Source organism: Ipomoea triloba, chromosome 5 (assembly GCF_003576645.1).
Source record: "Ipomoea triloba cultivar NCNSP0323 chromosome 5, ASM357664v1".
Classification (NCBI taxonomy): Eukaryota; Viridiplantae; Streptophyta; class Magnoliopsida; order Solanales; family Convolvulaceae; genus Ipomoea; species Ipomoea triloba.
Window position 1 is genome coordinate 11727001 of NC_044920.1, and position 27813 is coordinate 11754813.

The following is a 27813-nucleotide window of genomic DNA, read 5'->3' on the forward strand; positions in this document are numbered from 1 at the left end:
ATATATATATATATATATATATATATATATATATATATATATATATATATATATATATATATATATATATATATATCTTATTCCGGAATTATTTATTTATTCTAAAGACTCAATTCTTAATTTAATTCTTTTAAGGGATTTATTTAAATTGGATCCTTACAATTCTTATAAGTAAGAGTATTTTATAATGGCCCAATGTATTTATTCTTGAAGGATTAATTCCTTACTAACTAGTAGTATAATAATTAATGTGAGACTCATTCTTATAAGGGCCCATTATTCAACCTCTTTACCCTAGTATGATACATACATGATATATGTAATGATCTTTCCTCCTAATATAAAAGTCTTGTACTTTCAACCCTATTATTCTTTTCCCTTTTCCTACAAATGCATTTCCATCCTACTCCTTTCACCTCTAAAGAACCCTAAGCAAATCCTACACGTCCTTCTTCAAGATACAAGATCAAGGTTGCTCTTTTAGGATTTATAAGGCTTGGGTAAGTGTTTATCTTTAGGATTATGTCTTGCATAATGTTATTTTCATAATCTTTATATAAGTTCTTATGGTGTTCTTTTGGGGATCTTTTTGGGAAAAAGATGATCAAGGTGGAGGTGATGCTTTGTAAGGAGTTTTAAGGATTTCTTGGTTGAAGTGTGCTACAAGAGGTAACCATCATGTCCACTATAACCTATTTTTTACACTCTTGATCTATGAATATTATTTGGTGTATTGGAATCCTGTGGAATTCTTTGTTGCTTAGCTTATTCTTTGTTGGTTTGTGAGTTATTTTGATGGATTTATGAACTTGTGTTCTTGATCCTTTGCACCTTGATGTTTACGAACATTTGTTGGTTTGGATTCCATGTTTATTTGGCTTCTGGGAGATGCAATCTGGACAATATGATCCTATTTTTGTATTCTGGAATGAATATTGCGTATTCTGTCTGTTCTGGTCTGGGAGTGGTTTGGAGTTGCTCTTGCGGTAAGGTTAGGCGGTATAATGTATCCCGCCTAAGTGGTCCGCAAGAACAACGGAGGAAGGGTGTGGCGGAAGGTGGTGCACCGCTAGGGGGCCCCGTCCCTTCGTGTAGAGAAGGACGGCGGACCGGCGTGCTTCGCTGGAAGGCACCGTTGGTGGAGACGGTGGAGTGTGGTGTCACAGGGTGTTCACCTTTTGGCGTCACAAGTTGTACCGCTAGTGTATTCTTGGTTCTGTTTCCAGTGAGTTGTTTTGTGATCTGTTGTCTTGTTGTTTCACCTTTGGTTCTTGATTTTGTTGGGATATTCTGTTGGGTATTTTACCATGTTTTTGGAGTATTTATTCATATCTCTTGGTCCATCCTGTGAGTCCATTGGTTGGTTGAATCATTGATTGTATTCTCTGGGAGTTGGTTGTGTTCATAATCTGAGATGAACACTATGAGTGGATTGTTCTTGGGTTGAGTCTGAGGTTGGATATGGAGTTGTGGATCTTTGAGTATCTTGGGGCTGTTGAGGGTGAACTAACTGTGGGCATCATTTGCCTTTGTGGAACTAACCTTGGGCATTCATTGCCTCTGTGATTGGGCTTTTGCCCCTGTGATTGGCTTTTGCCCCTGTGAACTAACTTTCGGGTTTGGTGATTGGTGTGAGGAATGGTATTTCGGTTAGAGGGTAAGGTTTGGTGCATATCCTTGGTTCGAGGTCTGTTTGGTCTCGTATTTGATTCTTGAATTGTATCGTATCTCATTGATTATCGGTTATTCCTTGATATATTGCGGTTTGGTCGTTTCTTATGAGTATTCGGTTGAGTTTATGATTCGGTTGATATTCCGTTATAGACTTGTTGTCTTGTGCAATTCGGTTGGATATTGGTATTGTTGGAAAGTCCTTGGTTTAATTCTTATTCAGCGTGTTGTTGTTGAGTATCCAATTTAAATACTGAACAGTTCGTTGGTGTGTATATTTTATATGGGTGTGTAAACCTATTTACAAGCTTATTATATATGTATGTTTATCACGGGTGTGAATGGTGGGTGCTTAGTAGTCTTTTGCTAATGATTTCTTACCTGTTTTCCATGTATGGAATAAGTCTAAGCGAGAGTGCGTTAGAGCTTACCGATATGAGGCTGCTTAGACTTAGTTTATGATGTTTAGACTTTGTGTTTTGGGCCTGTGTGCCGATGTTGAGATTATATACTCTTGGTTAGATTCTGGTTGTTATGACAATGTTTTGAGGATTTATATACTATTTAGTTTAAGTTTTGGATAGCCTGTGCATCTAGGCCGTGTTTTTCTTACCTAGATGTGGCATGATACCCCTTAGGTTATAACTCGCTTCCGCTATGTTGTGTTTGATAGTTGAGGTAGGCAGCTTTTATGTTAAAGTTTTAGCTATCTCAGCTTGTGAAAGGTTGGGGTGTCACAACCACCTTCTCTACCAATAGGAAGAAGTAGAAGGATTTGAGAAAATCCTCCATGTAGTGGTCTAAATAAAAAGGCGTATGGACTACGTTCCAATTTTCATTTCTCATATGCTTATATTATCTATCAATGGAACAAAATTTCTGATGGAAACTTACTTCTACAATCAATATTGGCCATGCAAAATTTGATAAAAGAAAACTACTAGAAAAATGAGAAGAATTTTAAAAATCATTCTACTAAGAAGAGAAGAAATTGCTACGGTTTATGCCACTTGTGACTCTTTAGTCACAATGCTACATGAGATGGCCAAGGATTTAAAGGAAATTAAGGGAAAACAAGCAGAATGTCTTTCTCTTGACCATGAGATTCGTGTGCAACAAAAGGGTGATGCACATTATTTTCCAAAAATTTTAGATGCTGCCAAAACAGGGGGAAGAGTGGTCAATCAATTTGGCCACATTGGAGGTTCAAGTTCACCTACACAGGGGGAACGTGCATAGGGGGAAGGAGTGAAACCAACCTTCAAGAATTTTTCTAAACCCTTCAGGAAATGTAGGACTACCTTTTCAGCCCCGAAGCAAGCAAGTCAATCCGTTGCACCCGTGATGACCGATCAAGACCGTGAGGACATGATGGTGGATTTATTTGCAGATCATTTTGGCATACCACATAATGGCATCCTTGACCAAGAAGGAAGAAATCCAAGGGAATGTGAAGGAGTAGTTTATGGTGAGGTGGATGAGTGGTAAAACGAGGAAAAGCCCCCGAGTGTCATGTTCTCAAGGATGGCAAATTGGAATCGAAGTACGCATTGGCATTTAAGAGGTTAAATGATAAGAGTTACAAAAATTAGTTAGGAACAAAAGGATAACAAGGCATAGGTTGAACGGTACTAAAACATTAGTAAAACACGTACAATTAAAGCAAAGCGGATAGGATTAGGATTCGTTGGATCTTGCACTCTCGGGCTATGGTAGGGATGGAAATGCCAATTAATCTAGCTAAGGGACTCGGTATACAATCTGAAGTGGCGTCACACTCGAGCTCCCAATCCTCAGTCGGTTGGGGAATTTTATCGAACACCTTGCCTACGAATCCCCTCCGGGCCTCATCCTCCCAGATAGAGGGCGAGAGATGTGAGCATCTAGCTCTCACCCATTTGCGATATCTCGACAAATGGGTGATCTTAGACTCTCGAAGAGATCGGGTACCTTGATCCAACAAGATCAACACAATCATACACACAATTTAGCAAGATCAAAGGTAAATCAAATCCACATTTGGCAATATCAAATCATAAGTGCAAAGCTCCTAAAATCCTAGCCCTATCCTAAGATCTTGCTACCAAGAGGCATAACAATCATCATCTAGCATTCAAGATCAAGATTAAATAACAAGACAATAAGAATATGCAAATGAAATCAAAAGAAGAAGGGATTCACCAAAGGAAATTGAAAAACAAATGCAAGAAAAGTAAAAGAATATACTAAATGTGAGCAAGAAATCAATCCATCATTCAATCTCCTTTCAATCTTCTTTCTCTATCTAGGATTTCTAACCCTACTCCTAATCTAACATTGAGAATGCGAATAATGAGGTCTCCCTTGAAAAATCCTAACTAGCTTTCTTAAATAGACTTCCCAAAATTGCCTTTTTCAATTTTTCTTCTGCGTGTCGCGTCCACGAGCTCATCTACGCGTGGATGCTCACGTGGATGCGTAGTGGAATTCATCCATGAGTAATCCATGCGTGAAGGCCACGTAAACCCAAAATTAGCATTTGTTGTCTTCTTCTAGGTTGTAGCCCTTGAAGTTTTGGTTCCATATCAACTTGCCTCACCTCATTTGGAAACTCCTAGCTCCGGTTACGCCCGTTTTACCGAGTTGTCGCCGGAATGCCCTGCGAAATTTCAGCTTTGTGCAATTTATAGCAAAGACACCCGCAATTTGTCCCTAAACCTATATGCGATGAAATTGAGCTACTCTAGCATGTTTTAGGCCTAAAGAACATCAAATGTAGCATATTCTACTCCTAAATACCCCTCAAAACACGACTATCTTTGGCACCTATCAGAATGCGCAGGGTTGTATTTGCGCAAGGTGTTTCCCGCAAACGATCTACGTGAGGCCGCGGAATGCTACAAGCTTGGAAGAGTGTATCAAAAATTCTCATTCCGAGGACAAGAATGACTTTGGTAAGCTAAGAAAGAGGATAAATAACATGTTGGGTATCTAAATTATTCTTAGCCTACTTTGTATTAACTTGATCCAAGCTCATGACATGTTATGGTTTGAATTACTGTGATATGGTTCAATTTATTATACTTATTTTGCTATATAATATCTTTTTGCTTAGTTTTATGTGTTATGACTTTTAATTTGACTTTAAATATTGTAGCATGCATGTTGGTAAAAAAAAAATTAAAATTCGAAGTGAATTAGTCCAACAATGCATATCTTTCGTGCAAGTCAAAATTAATTAAGTCGTAGGTAAAAAATCTATGTACACTCATCATAATGGCTAGTCGCAATAAAATTGAAAAATAAAATTAGTTGATTTCTAGACTAAGCCAAATATGATTGAGTATAGGTTTTGGCATCATCAAATAGGAGGAAATTGTTAGGAATAAAATTGTAATAGTTTTGATGAGCCAAATTGTATTTTTAGAAATCCCCTATTTTATTTTTAGACTGTAGAGAATTGACCCGAAAGTCAAGTTCATGACATTAGATTGGTTCGAATTATTGTATTATAGAGTTCATTATGTCATGAGACTTGTAATTCGTTTGCTTCCACTATACACATGAGTATGTGTGATCCAACGGATAAGACCCAGGATATCTATGCTAGAAGGCATGAGTTTGAATCCGTGGAGCTTGTTTGCCACGGCTAATCTCCAAAAGAGGAAGAGCTAGTTGTGGAGCAAGTCAAGCTCGAACTTATGGAGCTAGTTGTGGAGCAAGTCAAGCTCTACAAAAGCTATGTCAAGAAGTCAAAGCGGGAAGGCTTTGAAACACTATCTCTACACCATACGCTACACAATACAAAGAAGCTAAGGAACAAATACAATGAGTTGAAATGGAGCATTGGTTAAAGGCTTGGACATACTACCTATTGGTTTAGTGCTCAAATCCCATAAGTAACATTTTGCTCTCTATAGACTAAGTTTGGGAGCTAGTTGACACGGCTAAACCTTTTGGAGCTACTCTTGGTCAAGCTACTTGGAGAGTAATTTTTGAAGACTTTGGTAAAGACTTATGCGCGTGAACAATACATCATCTACTACACGCGTGAAAGCTATTTTGGAGCATGTTATGGAACAACATTGAGTGGAACTTACATTTAGCCAATTTTCAAGTTCCTTATATACTTTGATGGTCCAGTACGTGAAGCCATGAACCAGATAAAATTTGAAGATGGTGATTTTCTGAAGATCATTGTTTATACTCAAGCAAGAATCACCTGGAAAATATTTTGAAAGATCAACTTGCCAATATCAAATCAAGAATGCAATAAAGTCAAAAATATCAAGCTCTGAAGAATACAAAGTCCATAATATCAAGCTGTGAAGGCAACAAAGTCAAAATTTGGAGGCTACAAGTTTCAAGTATCAATCAAGCCGAATTAGAAGACTTTGTGAGCAATTTGCAGAGGTAATTTTTCAAAAATTACCAGTGGCATTAAATGTTGCAGATCAAATTGGAGAAACTATCAGATCAAATTGGCAAAGTTATCAGATTAACGGTATGGTCATTAAATGAAGAGGTATGACCATCAAGATCAAATTGGCAGGACCAATCAGATCAAGTGAATGTTCAAATTTGAATATTCACAACGGGCAAATAACTTTTTAAATTATAAAAGCCAAGTAGACTTGAGGATGAAGATATGAACTTGTGAGAAAAAACATACGGTGACAAGAAGTGCAAAACATCAAGAAGTACACGTTCTAAGTGCTGAATAGAAAAGATTCAAGTCTGAGAGGAAGAAATTTTTATTTCTTATAGAAACATCTCTACTGAGTGTAGAAAAGAGTGTAGCTATGTGCAAGACACTCGGGGGAACTAAGTGTAGCTTTGTGCAAGACACTTGGCTTTGTGCGTAACTCGTGGTTGAGTGTAGCTTTGTGCGAGACACTTGGGAAGTGCTTGTGTAGCACTGGTGTTTCACTATTTGTATCTGGGTGAACGAGATAGTGGAATTCCCTCCTTGGAGTGAAAGGAGAAGAGTGGACTAGGAGAATTACACCACCTCTGAACCACTATAAATCTTTGCCTTTCTTTACTTTACAGCACTTTACATTATTTGTATTTTTTACTCACTAACTCATTTCATATTGTGTTAATTTATCCATCTGGGTTTGTGTGTTCCTGTAAATTAAGTCTATCATAAAGAACTTAAAATAATTATAATAATACTTATCTCACTATAACACAACAAAAATATTTTTAATATATAATCCGTGCATCGCACGGATACAATACTAGTATAAGTATATAACACCAAAATTCCAAGCCAAACATTTACTCAACACACGGGTTTGACCCGTAAAAATCAATTCTCGGCAATTCGAGAATCATACACATATTATGCAATGCACTTGTGATCACATGAACATTATTATGCACATAATTTGTAAAACATATAATTTTGATATCATATCATATCATATATCATCAAAATATACTTATATATATTGGGGCAAAATATATAATTTTAGTAAACATGAAATCTTACCCTTGAAGACCAAAACTCTCATCAACACTTAATGGGATTCTAGCCACTTGATAAGAAACTTGAGAGGCTAGATTTTCCTTCAAATCCTTTAAACACCAATAACTAAATCCTCTCCTTTACTTGAAGGTTTGTGAAGAGAATTTGGCTATGGATTCTTGAGCTTCAAGGAAGAAGATGAAGACTAATACTCTCTCTCTCTCCTCTCTTTTTTTCCTCTCTAAATTTCGGCCAAGTGGGAAAAAAATGGGAGATTAAGCTTTTATATTATCTCTTACAAGATAAGGATGAAAACATGTGGTATAGAAAGTGACACTTGTCACATTTTTGTGGTGGGTAAGGGAAAATATCTTTGGTTAGACTGTTATGGGTTAAAACAGATATAGTTACGGTAGAAAAATTAGAGAATTATAAATGGGCCAAAAATAATTGGGCTAAAATAATTAATTTGGAATTGGGCTAAAGTTAGGTTCAGAACATTACGAAATAATCACATTTGGGCTTAGGGATTTAAGTAGTAAAATAAAAAAAAATAAGTTGACCCAATGCCCATAACAAAATAGTTAGATTTATATAAAATAATAATAATAATCCCTTTTTGAAAATATTTATTAAAATAATAATGTTAGGAAAATACGGGGTATTACAGTTCCCACGTTCGCATGTGCTTCAAACTTTGCATACATATTTTTTGAGCTATTTCAAGACATTCCAACGTGTTGCATGTCAAATATCTAGACTTTTCACCACCCTATCAGGACATTCTTTGAGCTATTTGAAGTGTTATAGAGTTTTTAATTGTTAGAAAAGTCTATTCACCCCCCCCCCCTCTAGACTTTTCACCACCCTATCGGGACCAACAACTTCGTATTATACATTGTATAATCCACAAATTTTACACAATATTTTCCATAACATGCATTTACTTAAGGCATCTTACTAAAATTAAACTTTTCACAACACCCGCTAGAGGATTCTCAAAACAGTCACATTTTAGAACCCATTTTAAAAAAGGATTCTCCGAGCGAGTTATGATTCTGCTCATTATCCCCTCGATTAGGGTTTGATGATCAACCTATTCAGGATACAATATAGATATATATACAAGTGGAAGCACTATACTACAACTAGGATTTCTAGAGTCCTAACACTCTCCCGCAAGCTCATGTTAGGTTGACAACGTGAAGCTTGTCTCGTAGAGCTACTAACCGCGAAGCTGGAAGTGGTTTGGTGAAGATATCTGCCAGCTGATCTTTCATTGGAATAAAGTAGACATGAAGTTCACCAGAATCCACCTTATCCCGAACAAAGTGGTAATCAATCTCCACGTGTTTTGTGCGTGCATGAATGATAGGTGCCAAAGATATCTATAATAAGTGGTCAATAAGGGGTTGAAATTGTGCTAAATGATGTCTTTTGTGGTTAACTTATGGTGCTAATAGCTCTAATGTGTTAATCTTTGCAAAGCTCTACCATTTTGTACACTTTAGATGATTTTGAATGATTTTGGGGCTGAGGAGAGAGCATATGGACTTGACAAGGAAAGCAACCAAGGAAAGAAGTGTGAAGGGAAGTCTCCACGTGAAGCTCACGAGCATGGACAGCTCGTGGGAATGAAGCAGAAAGTTCCATGCCAGAATCCACGCACGTGGACAGGTGGTGTGGGGAAATTAAGTGGAGGATCCACGAGCGCGGGCCGCTCCTGGATCCTACGTGGACAGTCCCTGGGAGCGAGAATTAAACAAGTGTTGTGGAGGGAAGCTATTTAAAGGAAAGAATTAGATATTTTAAGAGTTTTTTTAGAGTTTTAGTTTTTTTCTTGGGAGAGAAATTGTAGAGAGAATACACATTTGTTCTTTAATTCAATGTTACATTGAAGATCAACTTTGAAGTTTACTTTGTTTTTGGAATTTGGATTCAATTGTGTAGGTAATCTCAATTCTCTACCTTGATTTCATTTCTAGTTTTACATTTTAATTGCATTCTCAATTGTTGAATTAGGTTAATGATGATTTCATTTTCAAGCATGAGTAGCTAATTCTTTCATAGGAATTGAGTTGTGCAATTAGATATGATGTTAGTGTAGACGTAATTTCCCAAATAGGTGATTGATTGCATTGGCTTGATTGATCTACTTTTGTCATGTTGATGAATTGCATGCTTGCGAGGGTTTGGCCAACTCTAGGAAAGTTGTAAGGCATGAATTCTATGCAAGAAATTGCTAGAGTTCATGTATCTCCAACTCAATTGTGATTTCTTACTTTTAGACCGAAAGGTAGGGGAAGGAAAGAAGGTGAAGGCAAAGTGTTCGATGAAATGCCCCTTAGGTTCTTGGTTGCCTAAAAGCACTCCAATCCTAGGGGAAGCTTACTAGACCGAAAGGAGAAGGGCATTAGCAAAGCCTTCCAAAAGTAGTAACCTATGCAATCCAATCTACCTAGTTCATAAGCAATAACAATGATCCATCACGTCTAACTAACTACTCATTCCTAGTTCTTTTAATTGTTGTCAAACCTATTCTTTTGTGCCATCTTGTTTACTACAACTTGAACATATCATTCATTTACATTGCGTGATTTCCTCTAATTGAAAACTTGTCAACATCTCCTACATGCCTTCTCTTGAGATCGACAAAATCCGGGGTACACCCCACAATCTTTTAGGCTTAAGACAACCCACACAAAACATTGAGTTATCAATGAAACACAGGATTGCCACATATATAAGTTACATCGAGGTTATCACACCACAGTGTTAGAATTGGCACCAGACCGACACCCAGCTCACGTAACAGTAAAACAATCCATGTTACCTCCACACAAACACTCGCTAGGGCCTTGTATTCTGCTTCTGTAAAAGATCCAGCAATTGTGCGCTACTTTTAACACACCCACGAAATCAAATTAGAGCCCAAGAACACCGTGAAACTACTAGTAGACTTCCGATAAGTGGGGCAGCCAACCCAATCTGAATAAGAAAATGCACAGATATCAGTCGAAGAAGATTTATACAAACGACGAAGTCCATAATGCAAGGTGCCTTTAACATACCGTAGTACCTGTTTCAGTTGAGTCCAATGAGCCACATACGGAGCATGCATGTGCTGACCTTTAAAATAGTATATCGTTCAGTGAATCAAAATCCACTCGTCTCGTAAGACAAAATCATTTCTTTCTCAAAGACGTTACAGAGTAACTCTTTACTCATTTTTAAAACTTCCTTAGTTTCATATAGTAAGAGTGAGGCCTACAACCTCGGGCCATGGCACTCCAACCCTCCCGTAGGTTCCTCCCTTATCCCAACCCCGGGCCGTGGCACTCAAGCCTTCCCGTGGGCACCTCTCCTTATTCCAACATGACGACATAACGGCGAATAGACTTCGCTCTAACAATATAATATAACGACCACTGGGCAAGGGCACTTAAAGCCACCCGTGGGTCAATCAAGGTCCTCCTCAACTTACTTTAGAAACTACGGTTTTGAAAACATGATTCTTCCTTCAATTTTTCTTACTCAAATCATTTCTTTTGGACATATTTCACCAATGAGTCCAATATTTGAAATCGGCTACCTCTTTAGCCCCTGAAGGATTTTCAAACATCATTTTCTCAAACAATAAGGTTTTGACAACCTTTATATCAAAATAGCATACGTTTTTCAACGTAAGTTTTCATAAACATTTTTGGATACACTTCATATGTCCATCTCACACTTTAAAATCAACCAACATCCTTAACTATCGTCCTCAACAACTTCCACTATGATCAACACCATTAGATCATAACTTGAGGATATCGTACATCCAAATATATATAAATTCTAATAGGTAAGGTCATTGCCTAACCATAACCCAAAAACATCCAACAACTACTTTCTCAAGATTCACCATATACAACCTTTATCTCAACATTTCCATATGACAATTTCCTCAATACACATCATAATAATATCTTTACCTAACTTTATCACCATTAACTCACTAACTACCTCACAATTATCATTAACACATCCATAATCATACTAAGCATAATTCAGAAAATTTCAGCTTGGCGCAGTCCGAAAGATTGAGCCGGTAAAAATAGTTCCCGAACTCTTTTTCACTTGAAATTTTTATGGTAGAATCCCAACTTATAGTACTTGATGTCCATAAAAAGTTTTGGTCATTTTGGTCCGCGAATAAACACAGAAAATTCCATCTTTGCCCTTGGCAGTGTGCTGTCCGGAATTTTTCTCTCTCTGGACCAGTTTTGGAGAAAAATTCGAAAACCATACTTATACTACTCCGATCATTATGAAATTTTATATGCGGGTTCTACACTTATAGAACTACATGTCTAAAAAAAATAGGATCAAAATACCTTACCAATTTTTCCCANCTCCACAACATATCAGTTGTGGTCCAAACAGATAAAGTTTCGGTGGAAAATAATCCAGATAGAATAATTTCCGAAACTAAAAATTTATTCCAGACTAACCCTCAAAATTGGGCTAGGTTCGGTACACCGCGAAATTTAGCGATGTACGATCAAAATAAATTTTCGCTGCTATGAGCTGATTTAATTAAATAGGAAATTCAAGAATAATAGTACGGTGTCTAATAATTCATTTCCTAGGACAAACGGGTCCAAACACCAGCTCCTAAAATTTTTACGGTTCGTGACCGGTACGTAGGTTCGCAGCTTAATAACAACTATACTCACTTATAAAAATTCTTTTGAAATATCTGAAGATCATAACTTAGGAATGTCAACGCCTTAGGATAATGTTAATAAAATACGGGGTATTACATTACATTATTACCATATTTAATCTTATTATTTTAATTTTGTATCATTACATTATTGACTTTTATTTGTTTGTCACAATTAGTTCTCTGTTTAAATTTCTATTATTTAACCGTTTAATAAAGATAACTAAAATGTAATTTCATCATTTAATTAAAAAAGTTTATAAGAGATGAGAGAAATTACTTATTAGGCAGATGCTTGAATGATGAAATTACGTGTTAACCATTTTTGTTACGTGATCAAGTGACATATAGTGACTCTTCCAAATGGAAAGTCATGAGATCGAGCCTAAGTAGAGGCAATATTGAGAAAATTTTTTAAAATATTACTAAATCTAACAATGCCACAATAATCTATCTATACTATACTATATATAAAAGTAAAATCCTCCTATTTCATTTTCCCTCCAAAACTTGTGTAGTTAAATAATTAAATATTTTATTGGTCAAATAATTAATAAAACTTGTTTGGTAAGGCTCTTAAAAAAAAACTTGTTTGATAAGAAAATGTAAAATGGAAATTAACTAATATCTATTAATTGGTAATATTGTTTCTATATTCACGTATCAATACTATTAATAAAAGAAAAATCCCCCCCCCCCTCAACTTTCCCGCACAAACTAATATTATTAATTAAAATTAATAAAATTTAATTGGGAACAAAATTTTATTTACCAAATTCTAAGAATAGTTAAACCATTATAATTGTGAGAATAGTGGAAACAAATTCTGCGTAATTTTATAAGAAAAAATAATTTATTAATTATTATTTACACCAATAATAATAATTCAAATACTTATCTATACTTCTATATCTATACTACTGATGGGGGATAGACTAAAGCTCGATACTCGAAACTCGGTGGGGATGAGAGAGACAACCAATGAAGAGGGACGGAAAGAAGGTCAAGATAGATTAGGAAAGTACCTAAAATGTAATAAGGAAAGAGTTTCTAAAGTAGTTTAGAAGTTTCCTAAGGGAAAAATCCCTCCTAGTTTGTATAAATAGGGGTTTTAGATCTCAAGAGAGGAAGGGCAATCTAGCACACTTATAAGCAACTCATTGTATTCAAAAGCCAGTAGCAATATAAAGAGGGCTAAAAGGTTACTCTAATTTTCCAGTAGTGTTAGTCGATTTTCCTGCCGTTCGACCATTCCGTAGGAGATAAAACCAACAAATTTTGCGTAATTTTATAAGAAGAATAATTTATTAATTATTCTTTACACCAATAATAATAATTCGATTACTTATCTATACTTCTATATCTATACTATTATTAATATAAAAAAAAATCATCCTTCATGAAGTTCCCGTCCAAACAATAAAGATAAAATGGAAAAGAAAACTGATTTTTCTAATTAATTGAAAATATAAAAAGATCCTAATGGAAAAGGAAACGAAAATTAGGCAAATTGGAAAAAGGAAAAGGATATTACTGATTGACTGAAAATTATTTAGAAACTTTAAAAGAAATTAATTACACTTTCATTTTGAAAACTTTAAATTATTTAAAATTTAAAAAATTAATTAAACATGGGTTGTTAGATCTTTTATAATAATTACAATTAATTCATTCAAATATGGAGCAGGAAGAAAAAACTAAATATGATTTGGTGAAAACGTATATACTTAAGGTATAAAAGTATAATTACACATATATTAGTGTAATTGACTAATAATAATTGCCTAATAACTATTATGGTAATTAAGCTAAACATTGATCGTTGAATTTATTTTTATAATAATTATAATTAAATTATTTCTCATTTTTCAAATATTTATTTTAGTAATAATATAATTTCATAAGTTATATTACATATCGATCTTTTTAAGATAATTGTAGACAAACAAGTCATATATTATTTAATTAATTGAGTAATATTTTTGCACTAATCTTATAATCAAATAAATGTACACATTCAATATTAGAATTTCTTATAATTTCATCTTTATTTTTATTATCTAAACCTATACTATATATAAAATTAAAAGCTCCTATTTCATTTTCCCGCCAAAACTTTTGTAGTCAATTAATTACATATTTTATTCGTCAAATAATTAATAAAACTTATTTGGTAAGAAAATATAAAATGAAAATTAACTAATATCTATTAATTGGTAATATTATTTTTATATTCACGTATTAGTATAATAACATAATAATGTGTAGAAAAGACATATTAATCTATACTATATATAAAAGTAAGATCCTCCTATTTCATTTTCCCGCTCAAACTTTTCTAGACGATTAATTAAATATTTTATTCTTCAAATAATTAATAAAACTTATTTGGTAAGAAAAAGTAAAATGGAAATTAACTAATATCTATTAATTGGTAATATTGTTTTTATATTCACGCATTAATGTAATAACATAATACCGTGTAGAAAAGACATTAATCTATACTATATATAAAAGTAAATTCTCCTATTTCATTATCTCACCCAAACTTTTGTAGTCGATTAATGAAATATTTTATTGGTCAAATAATTAATAAAACTTATTTGGTAAGAAAAAGTAAAATGGAATTAACTAATATCTATTAATTGTTAATATTGTTTTTATATTCACGTATTAACGTAATGACATACTACTATATATGTAGAAAAGACATATTAATCTATACTATATATGAAAGTAAAATTCTTCTATTTCATTTTTCCGCCCAAGCTTTTGTAGTCGATTAATTAAATATTTTGTTCATCTAATAATTAATAAAACGTATTTGGTAAGAAAATGTAAAATGGAAATTAACTAATACAGTATATATTAATTGGTAATATTGTTTCTATATTCACGTATCAATACTATTAATAAAAGAAAAAATCATCCCCTTCAACTTTCCCGCACAAACTAATATTATTAATTAATTGGTAAAAAAAATTAATAAAGTTTAATTTGTAACAATTATTATGGTAATTAAGAAATTAATTACACATATATTAGTATAATTAACTAATAATTATTATGGTAATTAAGCTAATAATTACACATACATTAGTAAAATTACAATTAAACATGGGTTGTTGAATTTTTTTAATAATAATTACAATTAATTCATTCAGATATGGAAGATGAAGAAAAAACTAAATGTGATATGGTGAAAATGAATATACTTAAGGTATAAAAGTATAATTACACATATATTACTGTAATTGACTAATTATAATTGCCTAATAATTATTATAATAATTAAGCTAAACATTGCTCATTGAATTTATTTTTATAATAATTACAATTAAATTATTTCTCATTTTTCAAATATTTATTTTAGTAATAATATAATTACATAAGTCATATTACATATCGATCTTTTGAAGATAATTGTAGACAAATAAGTCATATATTATTCAATTAATTGTGTAACACTACTACAAAATTGGTCATATAAGTATAACCTTTAGCTACACCTTTAAAAAAAGGTGTAGTGTATTCTCTAAAATAAAAAAAGACCATACTTTCCGCGACACCCACAGTAAGCAGGTGCCGCAAAAAGTTAATTATTATTTTAATAATTCACTTTCCGCAGGGCTCTTACTCGGGTGCCGCAAAAAGTAATTAATAAAATAATAATTTATCGTCCACGGCACCTGCTCGTACAGGTGCCGCGAAAAGTCGATCCATCTTATTCATAACTTGCGCCAAATTTTCAGATCTGAGACAAAAATTTCTCCTCCCTCCTTCGCGAAAAATCAGTCCGCCATTTCCCTCCTTCGCGAAATTTTCAGACCATTAATTCATTCCATCTCCATGTCGCATTTCAGTCGCCGTCGCCGCCGCTCACTGCTGAAAAACGTTGGTCGGAAAGTGGATATATATAGGTTCCCTACTCAAACTCCATCGCCGCCGCACCCGCTACTCAGACTCCGTCGGTTTTCTCGTCGCCGTCGACGTCGTTGCTGTTTCTCGTCGCCCGTGCCTTATCTGCTACAGGTTAGTTTTATTCCTAATTCCATTTTTCTCTAAATTTAAACCCTAATCCCAAATTCCTATTTCCAGTTATCAAGGGAATATCAGCATAAAAGGGGATTGAGGCTACAAAAAATGGATTATCAACGACGTAGAAGGGAATTGAAGCTGCTGATGAAGAGAGTGAAACAGCTCTGAGCTTCAGAGCATTAGCACAAGCTGGCGGTGGTGAGCTTCGGCGGTGGTCCTCTTATTCTTGGATTTCTCGTAAGCTGCAACCAATTTCTTAAAACCACGGGTACAATTCTCTTGAAACTCAAATGCACTTTGAATAGTACATCTATCTGCACTTGGATTGATTGCATTCTTGAAATTTACTCACAGATGCAATTGTTGAATTCCGCACTTTTGTTTTGATCTATCACCATTCACCAATGATTATGATTTTTATGTGCTTTAATTGAATACAGTCTTGATTGGGAAGTATGATTAGTGGTGTTTAAAATAAAGGTAAACATTGCAGGGTAGATTTATTAGGATTACATTTGCATCTTAGATTTTCATGTAACCTTGTGATAGTGATATTAGTCAGCATAGAAACTTGTTTTTCAGTTGAAGATCTAAGATTTCTGTTGTTTTTATGGGAAACACTTATTCTGAATTTATTTTTCTTGTCTCACTATCTCACTGCTGTTCACTTTGAAAGTACTGCGAAATCACTATTTCCTTTGGCTCTCAGAAATTTCAAATTTATTATCAACCTTGCTGTTTATGCATATTTTTTTGTGGTTTTATTGCAGGCATGTTCTGTTGTTGGCAACTCAACCATTTCATCTGCTAAGGTATGCTGTTCTTGTATCTGCTCTTTCTTTTCAGCCTTTCAGGTGCCATTATTTGTTCCACATCTCTTCATTTCTTTTATTTTTATTCATCCTTTCCACTTTTGGGGAGGCTAAAAATTGGTCATATGTTCATATGATAACAATTTTTCTTGTACATGACTTTTTTTAGTAAAAGGCTGAGGTTATGAGAAGCAAGTGTATGAAAATGATGGAGACTTGGAGAGTAGTTGTTAATGTATGCAGCACTGTGTTTTCTTATATGCATGATTTTAGTTTGTTTATCAAATGAGGTTTAGATGATCAAGAATATTTTCAACTTTGTGTTAACACGCATATGGCGGTGAATCCAAAGCCGGCGGTGGCGGGGAATCCGAAGCTACTCTCTATTGAGGTGGCGGAAGGAGTGGGCATAGCGAGGAGGCCATTTCTGCGCTCTACACTCCATTTGTGTTCTGTTTGGCTTCTAGAAATCTCAACATCCAGAGTAGGACGCTCATTTCCTCAAGGCCTTCGCTAAGCGTATGCACTTTATTTAATTTTTTAAAATTATTTTAAAAACTCTTTCCAGTTCCTTTAATCGATAGGTAATGTGCTTAGTATGAATATTTCCTTCTAATCTCTTTGATGTGCTGCTTTGTATTCATTGAGTAAGGAAAATTCATATGAATTTTGGATTTATATCTAGTTAAATTTAAGTTGACATTTTGTTTTTCCATTTTTTGGGTGCTTTCCTATAAACTTTTTTTTTTTCCAGTGTGCTTTGGTATCTTGTTGATTTATAAGAAATTGAATAAAACATAAGGGAAAAGGATTATGTTCTGCAGGTTTGAGTTAGCAGAAGAATGTGACGATGATGCAAAGATTGGGATTGGTGAATTACGAAAGGATGTCCTGGAGGAATTAAAAATGCATGATTCTTTTGTCCAAGTAAGAAATTGTTGTGTGGCTTTATATACTTTCAGTTGGTAATACTTCCTTTTGAGTAGGGATTTTCCTCTATATGAATTCTACTTGTTTACTTTTCTTTCGAGAATGCTAGTCTATTTAGAAGTTAAAATCTGTGTAGCACATTTTAACTATTTGTTTGTTGAAGTTAAAATCGGGTAATACTCGATCTTTAATTTATATTGTCAATATAGAAGATGAGAAGCAGTTGGATGATAGCCCTGCAAGCTTCTGATCTGATGCCCTTCAACCCAATTCTTTTGCCCTTTTATTCAATATTGGCCAAAGCCCTCAAAAATACCAAGCCATTAACCTATGCTGTTTTAATCTTATTATTGGTCAATGTTGTATTTACCTATCTAAGCTAATATTTACCTATTAATATTCAAGTGTTTGTGAGCTAGATTATTTGTTTTGATGTTAGATTATTTGTTTTTAATTCAGAATTAAAAACAAATAATCTAACATCAAACTGAAAGTTGCATGTCATCATGCCACAAAGGATGAGGTGAATCCAAAATGATACTCACATGCTTTATTCTTTTGGTTGTTTATTTATTTTTATTTTTTAAACATTTTTTCAGGCTAGTTATTACAAATCAGAGGTCCTTCCACTTCTGAAGCTGAATAAAGTGATGTACTTCACTCACACTGATTCCAGAATAAGATGTTTGTATGTAAGGTTCTTTGGCTTTTGTGCACTTTGCTTATTCGACCACTCTAGTGGTTATTTTCATTATGTTTGGATTTGTTAATTTTTAGTGGTTATTTTATTCTTTAGAATGTATATTTTAATTAATAAAGTAGTTCATTTATGTATTTTGAAATATTATGATTTGGTTAGATTATTGTGTTTGTGTAAAAAAAAAATTAGACAATTAATGTACAAATTTTATTGGTATTACGGAGGAATTATATTAGAGAGAATATATATATAATTTAAAAAAAAAAAAAAAAAAAAAGACTTTCCGCTAGCGGAAAGTCATTAATTTTTTTTTTAAAAAAAATACTTTCCGCGGCACCTGTAGAGGAGCAGGTGCCACGGAAAGTCATTAATATAATATTATATTAATACTTTCCGCAGCACCTGCTCCGCTACAGGTGCCGCGGAAAGTATTTAATTAAAAAAAAAAGAAAATTATATGCTTTCCGCAGCACCCGTTACGGGTGCCGCGAAAAGCCTACCCTTTCAGCGACTGTACCATAGGCTACACCTGTAGAGTGTAGCGAAAACACTTTTACAGGTGTAGCGTATGGCTTATTTTGTACTAGTGTGATACTTTTACACTAATTTTATAATCAAATAAATATGCATGTTCAATATTAGATTTTTTTATAGTTTTATCTTTAATTTTATTATCTAAACTAGTTTTATACGTGCATTGTGCGAATGGGTTAATGCCCAATGTTTATATTTAAATAAATATTTGAAAATATATCAATGCAAGATTATAGAGGAGAAGTTTATACATGGATAATTGAATGTCGAATTTTTTTATTTAAATATATAACTCAAAGTATATGAATCCAAGATAATATAGAAAATTCATTATAATTATTACTAAAATAAATGTTTGTAACCTTGTAAAATCGATAATCTAAATATTTGGTCTAAAAATGATAGTCTAAATAAATACTACTTTTAAAATAATTTTTCTAAGTGGTTCTTAATTTCTTTTGAGTAACATTGTCATTGTCTTCATCTTTACTATTTGTTCTCTTCATTTTTGTTGGTAATGTGTTATTCGCAATTCGGATATTGTTGGTAGCATAGATGATAACGTCATGCAATGAGTTATGATATAGGGGCATGGACTTTTCTTTAGGTGTTCTGCTTGGGTTTCATTTGGTTCAACCATTATTGTTGAATGAGTTATTGTGGATAAAAAAATCCCTAGTTTAAGAAAAAAGATTAAATAAATTAATAAAATTTTGAAAATTTAAAATATTATGTATTCCAAATATATTAAAAGGTAGTTTCTCGCTTCAATTTGCTGGATAATGGGTTATTTGAGTACTTTCATTGTCAACAAATCTCCCAAGTAATTAATATGATTGGTTTCAAACTATTATTTTTTATTTTTTCATGGTATTAAAAAAATACATATGTATTATTTTTTTGTGAAACTACTAATTTATTTAATTCAATAAGAGTAAAATAGAGTGATTCCGCTTCAATTTGTTGGGTTATTATTTGAGTACTCTCTTTGTTAACCAATCCTCAAGTAGTTAATATAATTAGTTTTAAATTATTTTAAAAAAAAAATTCATAGTATTAATAAAATACTTGGTAAATAAATATATAACATTATTTTGTACTATAACTTTGATATTTAATTACAAGATATTTTAAAAATAAAATAATGGACAAATGTAATGAATATCAATTGATAAATTTAAATGTAAAAGAATCTTTGCATGAGAGAAAATAAAGACAATATAACTAATGAAATTGTTTCTCTTATTTAATTTAATTTTTTGATAATGAATAATTTTTTAAAATAAAGGTATTGTAGACACATAATTCTAAATTAAAGAAATACATATGTATCATTTTTTNAAAGAAAATTATATGCTTTCCGCAGCACCCGTTACGGGTGCCGCGAAAAGCCTACCCTTTCAGCGACTGTACCATAGGCTACACCTGTAGAGTGTAGCGAAAACACTTTTACAGGTGTAGCGTATGGCTTATTTTGTACTAGTGTGATACTTTTACACTAATTTTATAATCAAATAAATATGCATGTTCAATATTAGATTTTTTTATAGTTTTATCTTTAATTTTATTATCTAAACTAGTTTTATACGTGCATTGTGCGAATGGGTTAATGCCCAATGTTTATATTTAAATAAATATTTGAAAATATATCAATGCAAGATTATAGAGGAGAAGTTTATACATGGATAATTGAATGTCGAATTTTTTTATTTAAATATATAACTCAAAGTATATGAATCCAAGATAATATAGAAAATTCATTATAATTATTACTAAAATAAATGTTTGTAACCTTGTAAAATCGATAATCTAAATATTTGGTCTAAAAATGATAGTCTAAATAAATACTACTTTTAAAATAATTTTTCTAAGTGGTTCTTAATTTCTTTTGAGTAACATTGTCATTGTCTTCATCTTTACTATTTGTTCTCTTCATTTTTGTTGGTAATGTGTTATTCGCAATTCGGATATTGTTGGTAGCATAGATGATAACGTCATGCAATGAGTTATGATATAGGGGCATGGACTTTTCTTTAGGTGTTCTGCTTGGGTTTCATTTGGTTCAACCATTATTGTTGAATGAGTTATTGTGGATAAAAAAATCCCTAGTTTAAGAAAAAAGATTAAATAAATTAATAAAATTTTGAAAATTTAAAATATTATGTATTCCAAATATATTAAAAGGTAGTTTCTCGCTTCAATTTGCTGGATAATGGGTTATTTGAGTACTTTCATTGTCAACAAATCTCCCAAGTAATTAATATGATTGGTTTCAAACTATTATTTTTTATTTTTTCATGGTATTAAAAAAATACATATGTATTATTTTTTTGTGAAACTACTAATTTATTTAATTCAATAAGAGTAAAATAGAGTGATTCCGCTTCAATTTGTTGGGTTATTATTTGAGTACTCTCTTTGTTAACCAATCCTCAAGTAGTTAATATAATTAGTTTTAAATTATTTTAAAAAAAAAATTCATAGTATTAATAAAATACTTGGTAAATAAATATATAACATTATTTTGTACTATAACTTTGATATTTAATTACAAGATATTTTAAAAATAAAATAATGGACAAATGTAATGAATATCAATTGATAAATTTAAATGTAAAAGAATCTTTGCATGAGAGAAAATAAAGACAATATAACTAATGAAATTGTTTCTCTTATTTAATTTAATTTTTTGATAATGAATAATTTTTTAAAATAAAGGTATTGTAGACACATAATTCTAAATTAAAGAAATACATATGTATCTTGTAGACACATAATTCTAAATTAAAGAAATACATATGTATCATTTTTACACATAATTCTAAATTAAAGAAATACATATGTATCATTTTTTCACATAATTCTAAATTAAAGAAATACATATGTATCATTTTTTGACATAATTCTAAATTAAAGAAATACATATGTATCATTTTTTGGTGTAGCTACTAATTTATTTAATTTAATAAAAGTAAAATAGAGTGAGAAATTTAATCATGTCAAATTTGATTGAGATGAGGTTCGAACATAAGACCTTTCTTATAGAAATTAATGGGTAAGTTAAAAGTTAACGAAATATTAACGGAGAAGAGAATATTTAACGGAAAATTTAACGGATAATCATAAAAGTAAGGTTAAATTAGGTAATCTCTATTAATAATATTAATATGAATTATCTTAACCATCTATTTGATTAAATAATTCATCTGAACCATCCATTTGATTAAATAATTTGACCGCCATTTTTTCTACCCATTTTAGGCCTAACTCTCTTTGACTCTTATTAGTATAGTAGATATATCTAAATATAAAATAAAATTAAAAAAAATTTATCCGTGCATAGCACGAGTAATTGAATAATTATTTTATCTAATTCAAGTAATGAAAACATCAGAAAACATAATCGATCCAACCAATTTCATTAACTACACTATTAATATTCGATGCTATAATTTATATAATTGTATATCAATCCAAATATTCTTAAAATATTATAACAAATCCATTCCGTATAACACACGGACAAATATATTAGTATATAATAAAAAATTTATCCATGCATCGCACGAGTCATTGAACAATTATTTGCTCTAATTCAAACAAGCAAAACATCAGAGAACATAATCGATCCAACCAATTCTATCAATTGCGCTATATAATATTCGATGTTATAATTTATATAATTGTATATCGATACAAATGTTCTTAAAATATTATAACAAATCTATTCCATGGAACGCACGGACGAATATAATAGTGATAACTAAAAGGAAAATTTGCTTAATTACCAACCTTTCAAGTATACCAAAAAAAAAAAAAAAAAACAGATATGTGACACACCACATTGATTTCGGAAATAGCAATATTATTTGTGCTAAAACACTAGACAATCATTTGAAGACCTTTGCTTTCACAAAACAATACTCATTAACAGGGGGATGCCGAAGCGCACTTCAAGGCATCAACAATATCATTCCAATCCTTCAAACTGCTGCAAATATCCTGCCCTTGATGTTTCCACTGGACCATTCTAAGGTACAGATCCCTCAGTGTTTGCTGTCCATAGTCTTCATATGCATTGAGTTGGAGCAGCCGCTTAACACAATTGAGCAGATACTTCCCGATCTTTCCTTTCACCTCGCACAAAAAATTTAGTCCACTCTCTTCGGTCTCAAACATAGAAGTCGACATACTTTGAGTTGCATCAGTTAGATGAAAGGCAATACTGGCTCCTGCAACAGCCTCCTTTCTTGTATATTTGCCAGTCAGAGTAACCTGGCCTTGTCGCCATTCATCGTTATACTTCATATGCTTGAGAGTGTGGAGAGTGCCTGTTGCAGCATAATGCAAAAGTAGTTCACTTTCCATGCTGCTTATACGATCAGAGTAACCGAGCAAGATACCCAATGGGATCTTCCTGTACAGAATATTTTTCTGATACCCAACTCCTTGTGAATGGTATGCTTCGTTCAATGCAAAATGTTCGTTATGTTTTTTGGAGTATCTAACATGAATGTCTTGAACTTCTTTGAGCCAGAGCTGCAGTGTTTGGCAGTCAAAGTTGGAAGAATTAGTGTTGCCCCTTTTAACTGATAATGACCTCCGAACTTTATTCTTGTTGCACCCAGTGGATTCAATGCGTTTTCGAGAATCACAGTGCTCAAGAGTCCACATGTTTGAAAGTGTAGTCAAATACTCAACTAATAAGTCCTGGCAAGAATCGCCTTTAGGGTTTAAAACCCATGCAATAAACCTTGCTGCAGCAGCAGAATAAGGAACTGAGGCACCACATGACTGTTCAGGCTTGTTCAACCAAGATATACATTTCAAATAGCAGTTGTCTTTAGAACTCCTGTCAAGGAAGAGAAGCAAAGAGGCAAAAAAGAACCAACTGGGGAAGTTTATTGCCATTGCCCTGTAATGGAACAGTGAAACGTAACAGTTTAGTCAGAAACTTAGAACAGTTGAAATCACGTATTGCTATAGCTTAAAGCAAAAACATACCAACAAGAACTGTGATCTACTCTTGAAGCCTTTGCAGCTTGGTTGGAAGCGCTATTAAGCTGATTACCACCACAATCTGGTTTTATAACTTCACAAACTAAATGCCTAAAACTGTCCCAGGACAGTGGACCAGCAAGAATTCTCAATAGCTGGTTTTCACAAGGAAAGTACGCATGAGAAAATGGAAGCTTTAATGCAATCTCCATTGGTATTCCCCAGCACATTGGTCTGGAACCAACATCTAGTACCCGCAAGACCAGTTCAGTTTGAAGCTCTAAGATAGAAGCCAAACCCCTGTTATGTATAACGAACCCTACCAAGTTAAAATAGCAAATCAGATACATTTAACCACTTGTTCAGTGAACAACACAATTATGAACCATCCAAAGACTTGGGTCATATATTCCATAGAGAGTTATCACTGCAGTCGGTAGCTTTTAATCAAATACTCTATCAAAGATGCATAAATCAGCTCTAGTTATTAGTTACCATCAGAAATAAACCAAAAGTTCACTACCATAGGCATCTTTATTTCAAAAGCTATCTATTAGGAGAAAAGGAATACAATTTTAGGAACTCACGTCAGCAAAAACCAGTTATGTAATAGAGCCCTTGTCTCAATAAACATAGTAGGAGAAAGAACCAAACATATCAAAACAGAGTGCCAGTCGGTCCTCTCATAAAATTCCTTTTCTAAGCAAAGGAAAGGTCGATCAGTGGCCTCTTGTAAAATTTGGGTTATGTCATTCTTTAGAAGAATAGGATCAAGCAGCCACCATAGCAACCTACAAAGCAAGTGATAAAAAAAATTAAAGCATTCACAGGTTACATGATAGTAAATGCTATAATTAGACTTAGAGGGAACTTTTACTGATTCCAAATAATGCCATAATGGATTGTGGTTATTGATGGTTTTGGTTGCATTACTGGATAGAATGTAATAGGGATTTTTTTCAGGGGGGGTCTCAAAACGCCGTAACCTGTGGAAATGGTTCCTAACACTAGAGGTTTTGGTCACTCAATTTTTAGGGTGAGGATTTTGATCAGGGACCAAAACTGCAATAACAATGTTTCTCAAGGATAAATACCTCTACAGTCTGAAAGTATGTGGAATTAAAGTGGTGACCTCAAAAATGGGGACCAAAATCAGTAGTTCCACAAAGCATAGGAAAAAAAGGCCTACCCCCAATCTAATATTATATGTGACATCGTAATGATTAATGGTTTCTTAATAGTATCTTATAGGCCTCAATCAGTGCACACTCTTAAATAGTGTTTCCCAAAAGAAAAATGGATTACCCCTTACACTTTCAAAGATGGAGCGAGTCCACTTAAAACTTCAAAAATAGTAAGAATTGTATATGTAAACGACAACATACCTTAATGGAATTTCTCCACTTTTGAAGTTGAAGCCCCTAGATGAATGGCAAAGCAACTTTGCAAAAGCAGAGTTCCTCTTACGCGTAGCTTTCATCTCAGCCATTTGCACTGAATATTGATGGCGTGATGCCAATGTTGCCACTCTTACAATAGCATACAGCAGTGAAGGAGAAAGATCTCCTGCCACAACTATGTAGAAAGCATTAAAAAGATAGCTTTTCTATCACCAAATAATCCACATACAAATAAAGGGCAGATTTTCTATATCTATCAGCAAATACCCACATTATATTATTAATCGGAAAAAGAAATCCATAGAATACCTCTAAATCCTTCCAATTTTTGCAAAACATCAGCACAAGCTTCTATCATTTCAACACAGTCCTGCCCCGAAATCGACCCGCCAATCTGTAAAGCTTCCACAGAGCCGCATTTTACAACCTCGCATTCAACTGATGAAGATAGAACAGTAACAATTGTTTTCACCATGAACTCAATCATAGAATCAAAGACCTAACAAAGTTCAAAATTAACTGATCAGAAAAGGGCACCAAAAGTAGTTTTAAGATACGACGATATTCTTGGAATTAAATTGTTTTTGAGATAATATCACTGACCTGTGGGGCAGTGAAGCACACGAGGGAGAGTGCAGTGTCCAAAACCGGAACCTTAGGAGTGGTTTCGGAAAGGTTGAGCAAACGGCTGAGATTCCCGACGGCATGGTCGAGATTTTGATCTTCATTTTCGGCCCTCGTTTCTACGTCTCGGAGCTTCGATGCGAGGGCTGTGAAGAGAGAGGTTATTTCTGGTAATTTCGACATTGATGGTTTGAACACTGTCGAGCACAACATAGAAACGCAACCAAACGAAACAAAGAGTGAAAGAACACCGACAGGTTTCCCGCCAAAACTCATGGGCTGATGTTGGCCCATTAAATGAGGGTTATCGGGATTCTGGACCAGGAACAATGGTCAAAAATCTATAAACCTAATAAGAGTTAATTTAGTCCCAGACTATTGTTTTTGTCATTTAACATCTCAGACTATTATTTTTTAGACACTTTTAGTCCTTTTTCATGATTTTTCCTATTTTTATTATGGGCAATTATGTCTTTTTACTTTTTATTTTTATTTATTTTCTGGTTTTAACGATTTAATTGGTTTAGGACTTTAGGTAACCTCTAATTGTTAGTAACAATATTTTTCAACCGATTTTTAGTAAAATCCTAAACCAATTAAACCGGTTGAAATGAGAAAAATAACAAAAGAAAAATATAAAGAGACAAAAATGCCCTTACTAAAAATAGAAAAAGTCATGAGAAGCACTAAAAGTGTCCAAAATTTAATAGTCTGAGATGTTAAATGGCAAAAACGATAGTCTGGGACTAAATTTAGAATTGTCATCAAAGACAGGGGACCTCTGGTGGAATTAACTCAACCTAATAATAAGAGCTAATAAAATTTGATAGGGGATTAAAAATGGACAAATTATTGTGTGGACCATAATCTATATAGTGCTATGTTAACCATAATAAAAAGTATATTTTTAATATATTAAATGAATATTATTTGTGTACTAATATAATGTACATTCAGTACGTAAATAATGTACATCTCTTGAATACAATGTACATTTTTAATATACTAAAAATACATTGTTGACTCACACTTCCAACAATATTAATAATTCAATTCTTCTACTTTAATTGTTGAAGTGGATGCCTCCCTTTCGCAACATCATAGGAATGGCTACTATGGGATTGTAGTTATGAATGGCAATGGTAATTTTGTAGCTGCTAAATGTGGACCCACCCGTTGTTTGAATGATCCCCACCTAGCAGAGGCAATGGCCGTAAAGGAGGCTCTTTCGTGGCTCCTTTCTAATAATTGGCAGAATGTGGAAGTTCACTCCGATTGTCTGAGGGTTTGCAATCTTCTAAATAATAACTTACCGGACTATTCTTATGCAGGAAGTGTTCTTAAGCAGTGCCGGTCTCTTAAACGACACTTTGAATCAGTGTCTTTTAAACATGTTAGGCGATCAGTGAACATGCGTGCTCATGCTATGGCTAGAGCTGCAAGTTCTTATTCTGGTCATGTTTGTTGGCTTTCTTCTATTCCTTCAAGTATTGAACATCTTATTGATTAATGCTATTTGGTGTTATATTTTCAAAAAAAAAAATACATTATTTTTATACTGACTATACATTAGAAAAATACTACATGCACTCCCAAATTATACTCCCTACTTGTACTCCCTCACACAAAAGTTTGATGTTGACACTTTTCCTATAACCCACATGATAAAAATAACTTATCATATCTTGTCATGTCAAGGAGTAAAAGTGATGGAGTAGATAATGAGAGTTCATGTATTAGAACTCTATACATTATTTGATAGTATATTCCGCACAGCTGTGTGGACCATGATCATACAATAATAACAATGTTGGTGTAATTGTTTGTCAATCATTATATCATGGACCAGTGTCTACATTGCAATGTGGACCATGGTTCAATACATAGAATTCATGTCCAGAATGCACATAATTCATGTTCATAATACACATAAACACGATATA

General features: G+C 33.2%; 1 protein-coding gene and 1 long non-coding RNA gene across 6 annotated transcripts; one reads left to right on the plus strand and one right to left on the minus strand.

Moving 5' to 3' along the window:
- The first annotated feature begins 15615 nt into the window (after positions 1-15615).
- LOC116019368 lies at positions 15616-18530 on the plus strand. 5 transcript variants are annotated; one of them, XR_004098700.1, is made up of 7 exons: positions 15616-15866; positions 15933-16140; positions 16643-16684; positions 16854-16919; positions 17037-17203; positions 17509-17611; positions 18214-18530. It is a non-coding gene; the product is annotated as an uncharacterized LOC116019368 (long non-coding RNA). The 5 variants fall into 5 exon arrangements; XR_004098699.1 differs by having other exon boundaries at positions 16643-16919; XR_004098698.1 differs by having other exon boundaries at positions 16854-17203.
- Positions 18531-22696: 4166 nt separating this feature from the next.
- On the minus strand, positions 22697-26053 carry LOC116020229. Its single transcript, XM_031260715.1, has 6 exons — positions 25850-26053; positions 25556-25745; positions 25232-25421; positions 24434-24637; positions 23853-24146; positions 22697-23763 (listed from the first exon to the last, which is right to left on the minus strand). The coding sequence occupies exons 1-6, from the start codon at positions 26051-26053 to the stop codon at positions 22776-22778; spliced, it is 2070 nt and encodes a 689-aa protein (XP_031116575.1). The 3' UTR covers positions 22697-22775.
- Between the last annotated feature and the right edge of the window lie 1760 nt (positions 26054-27813).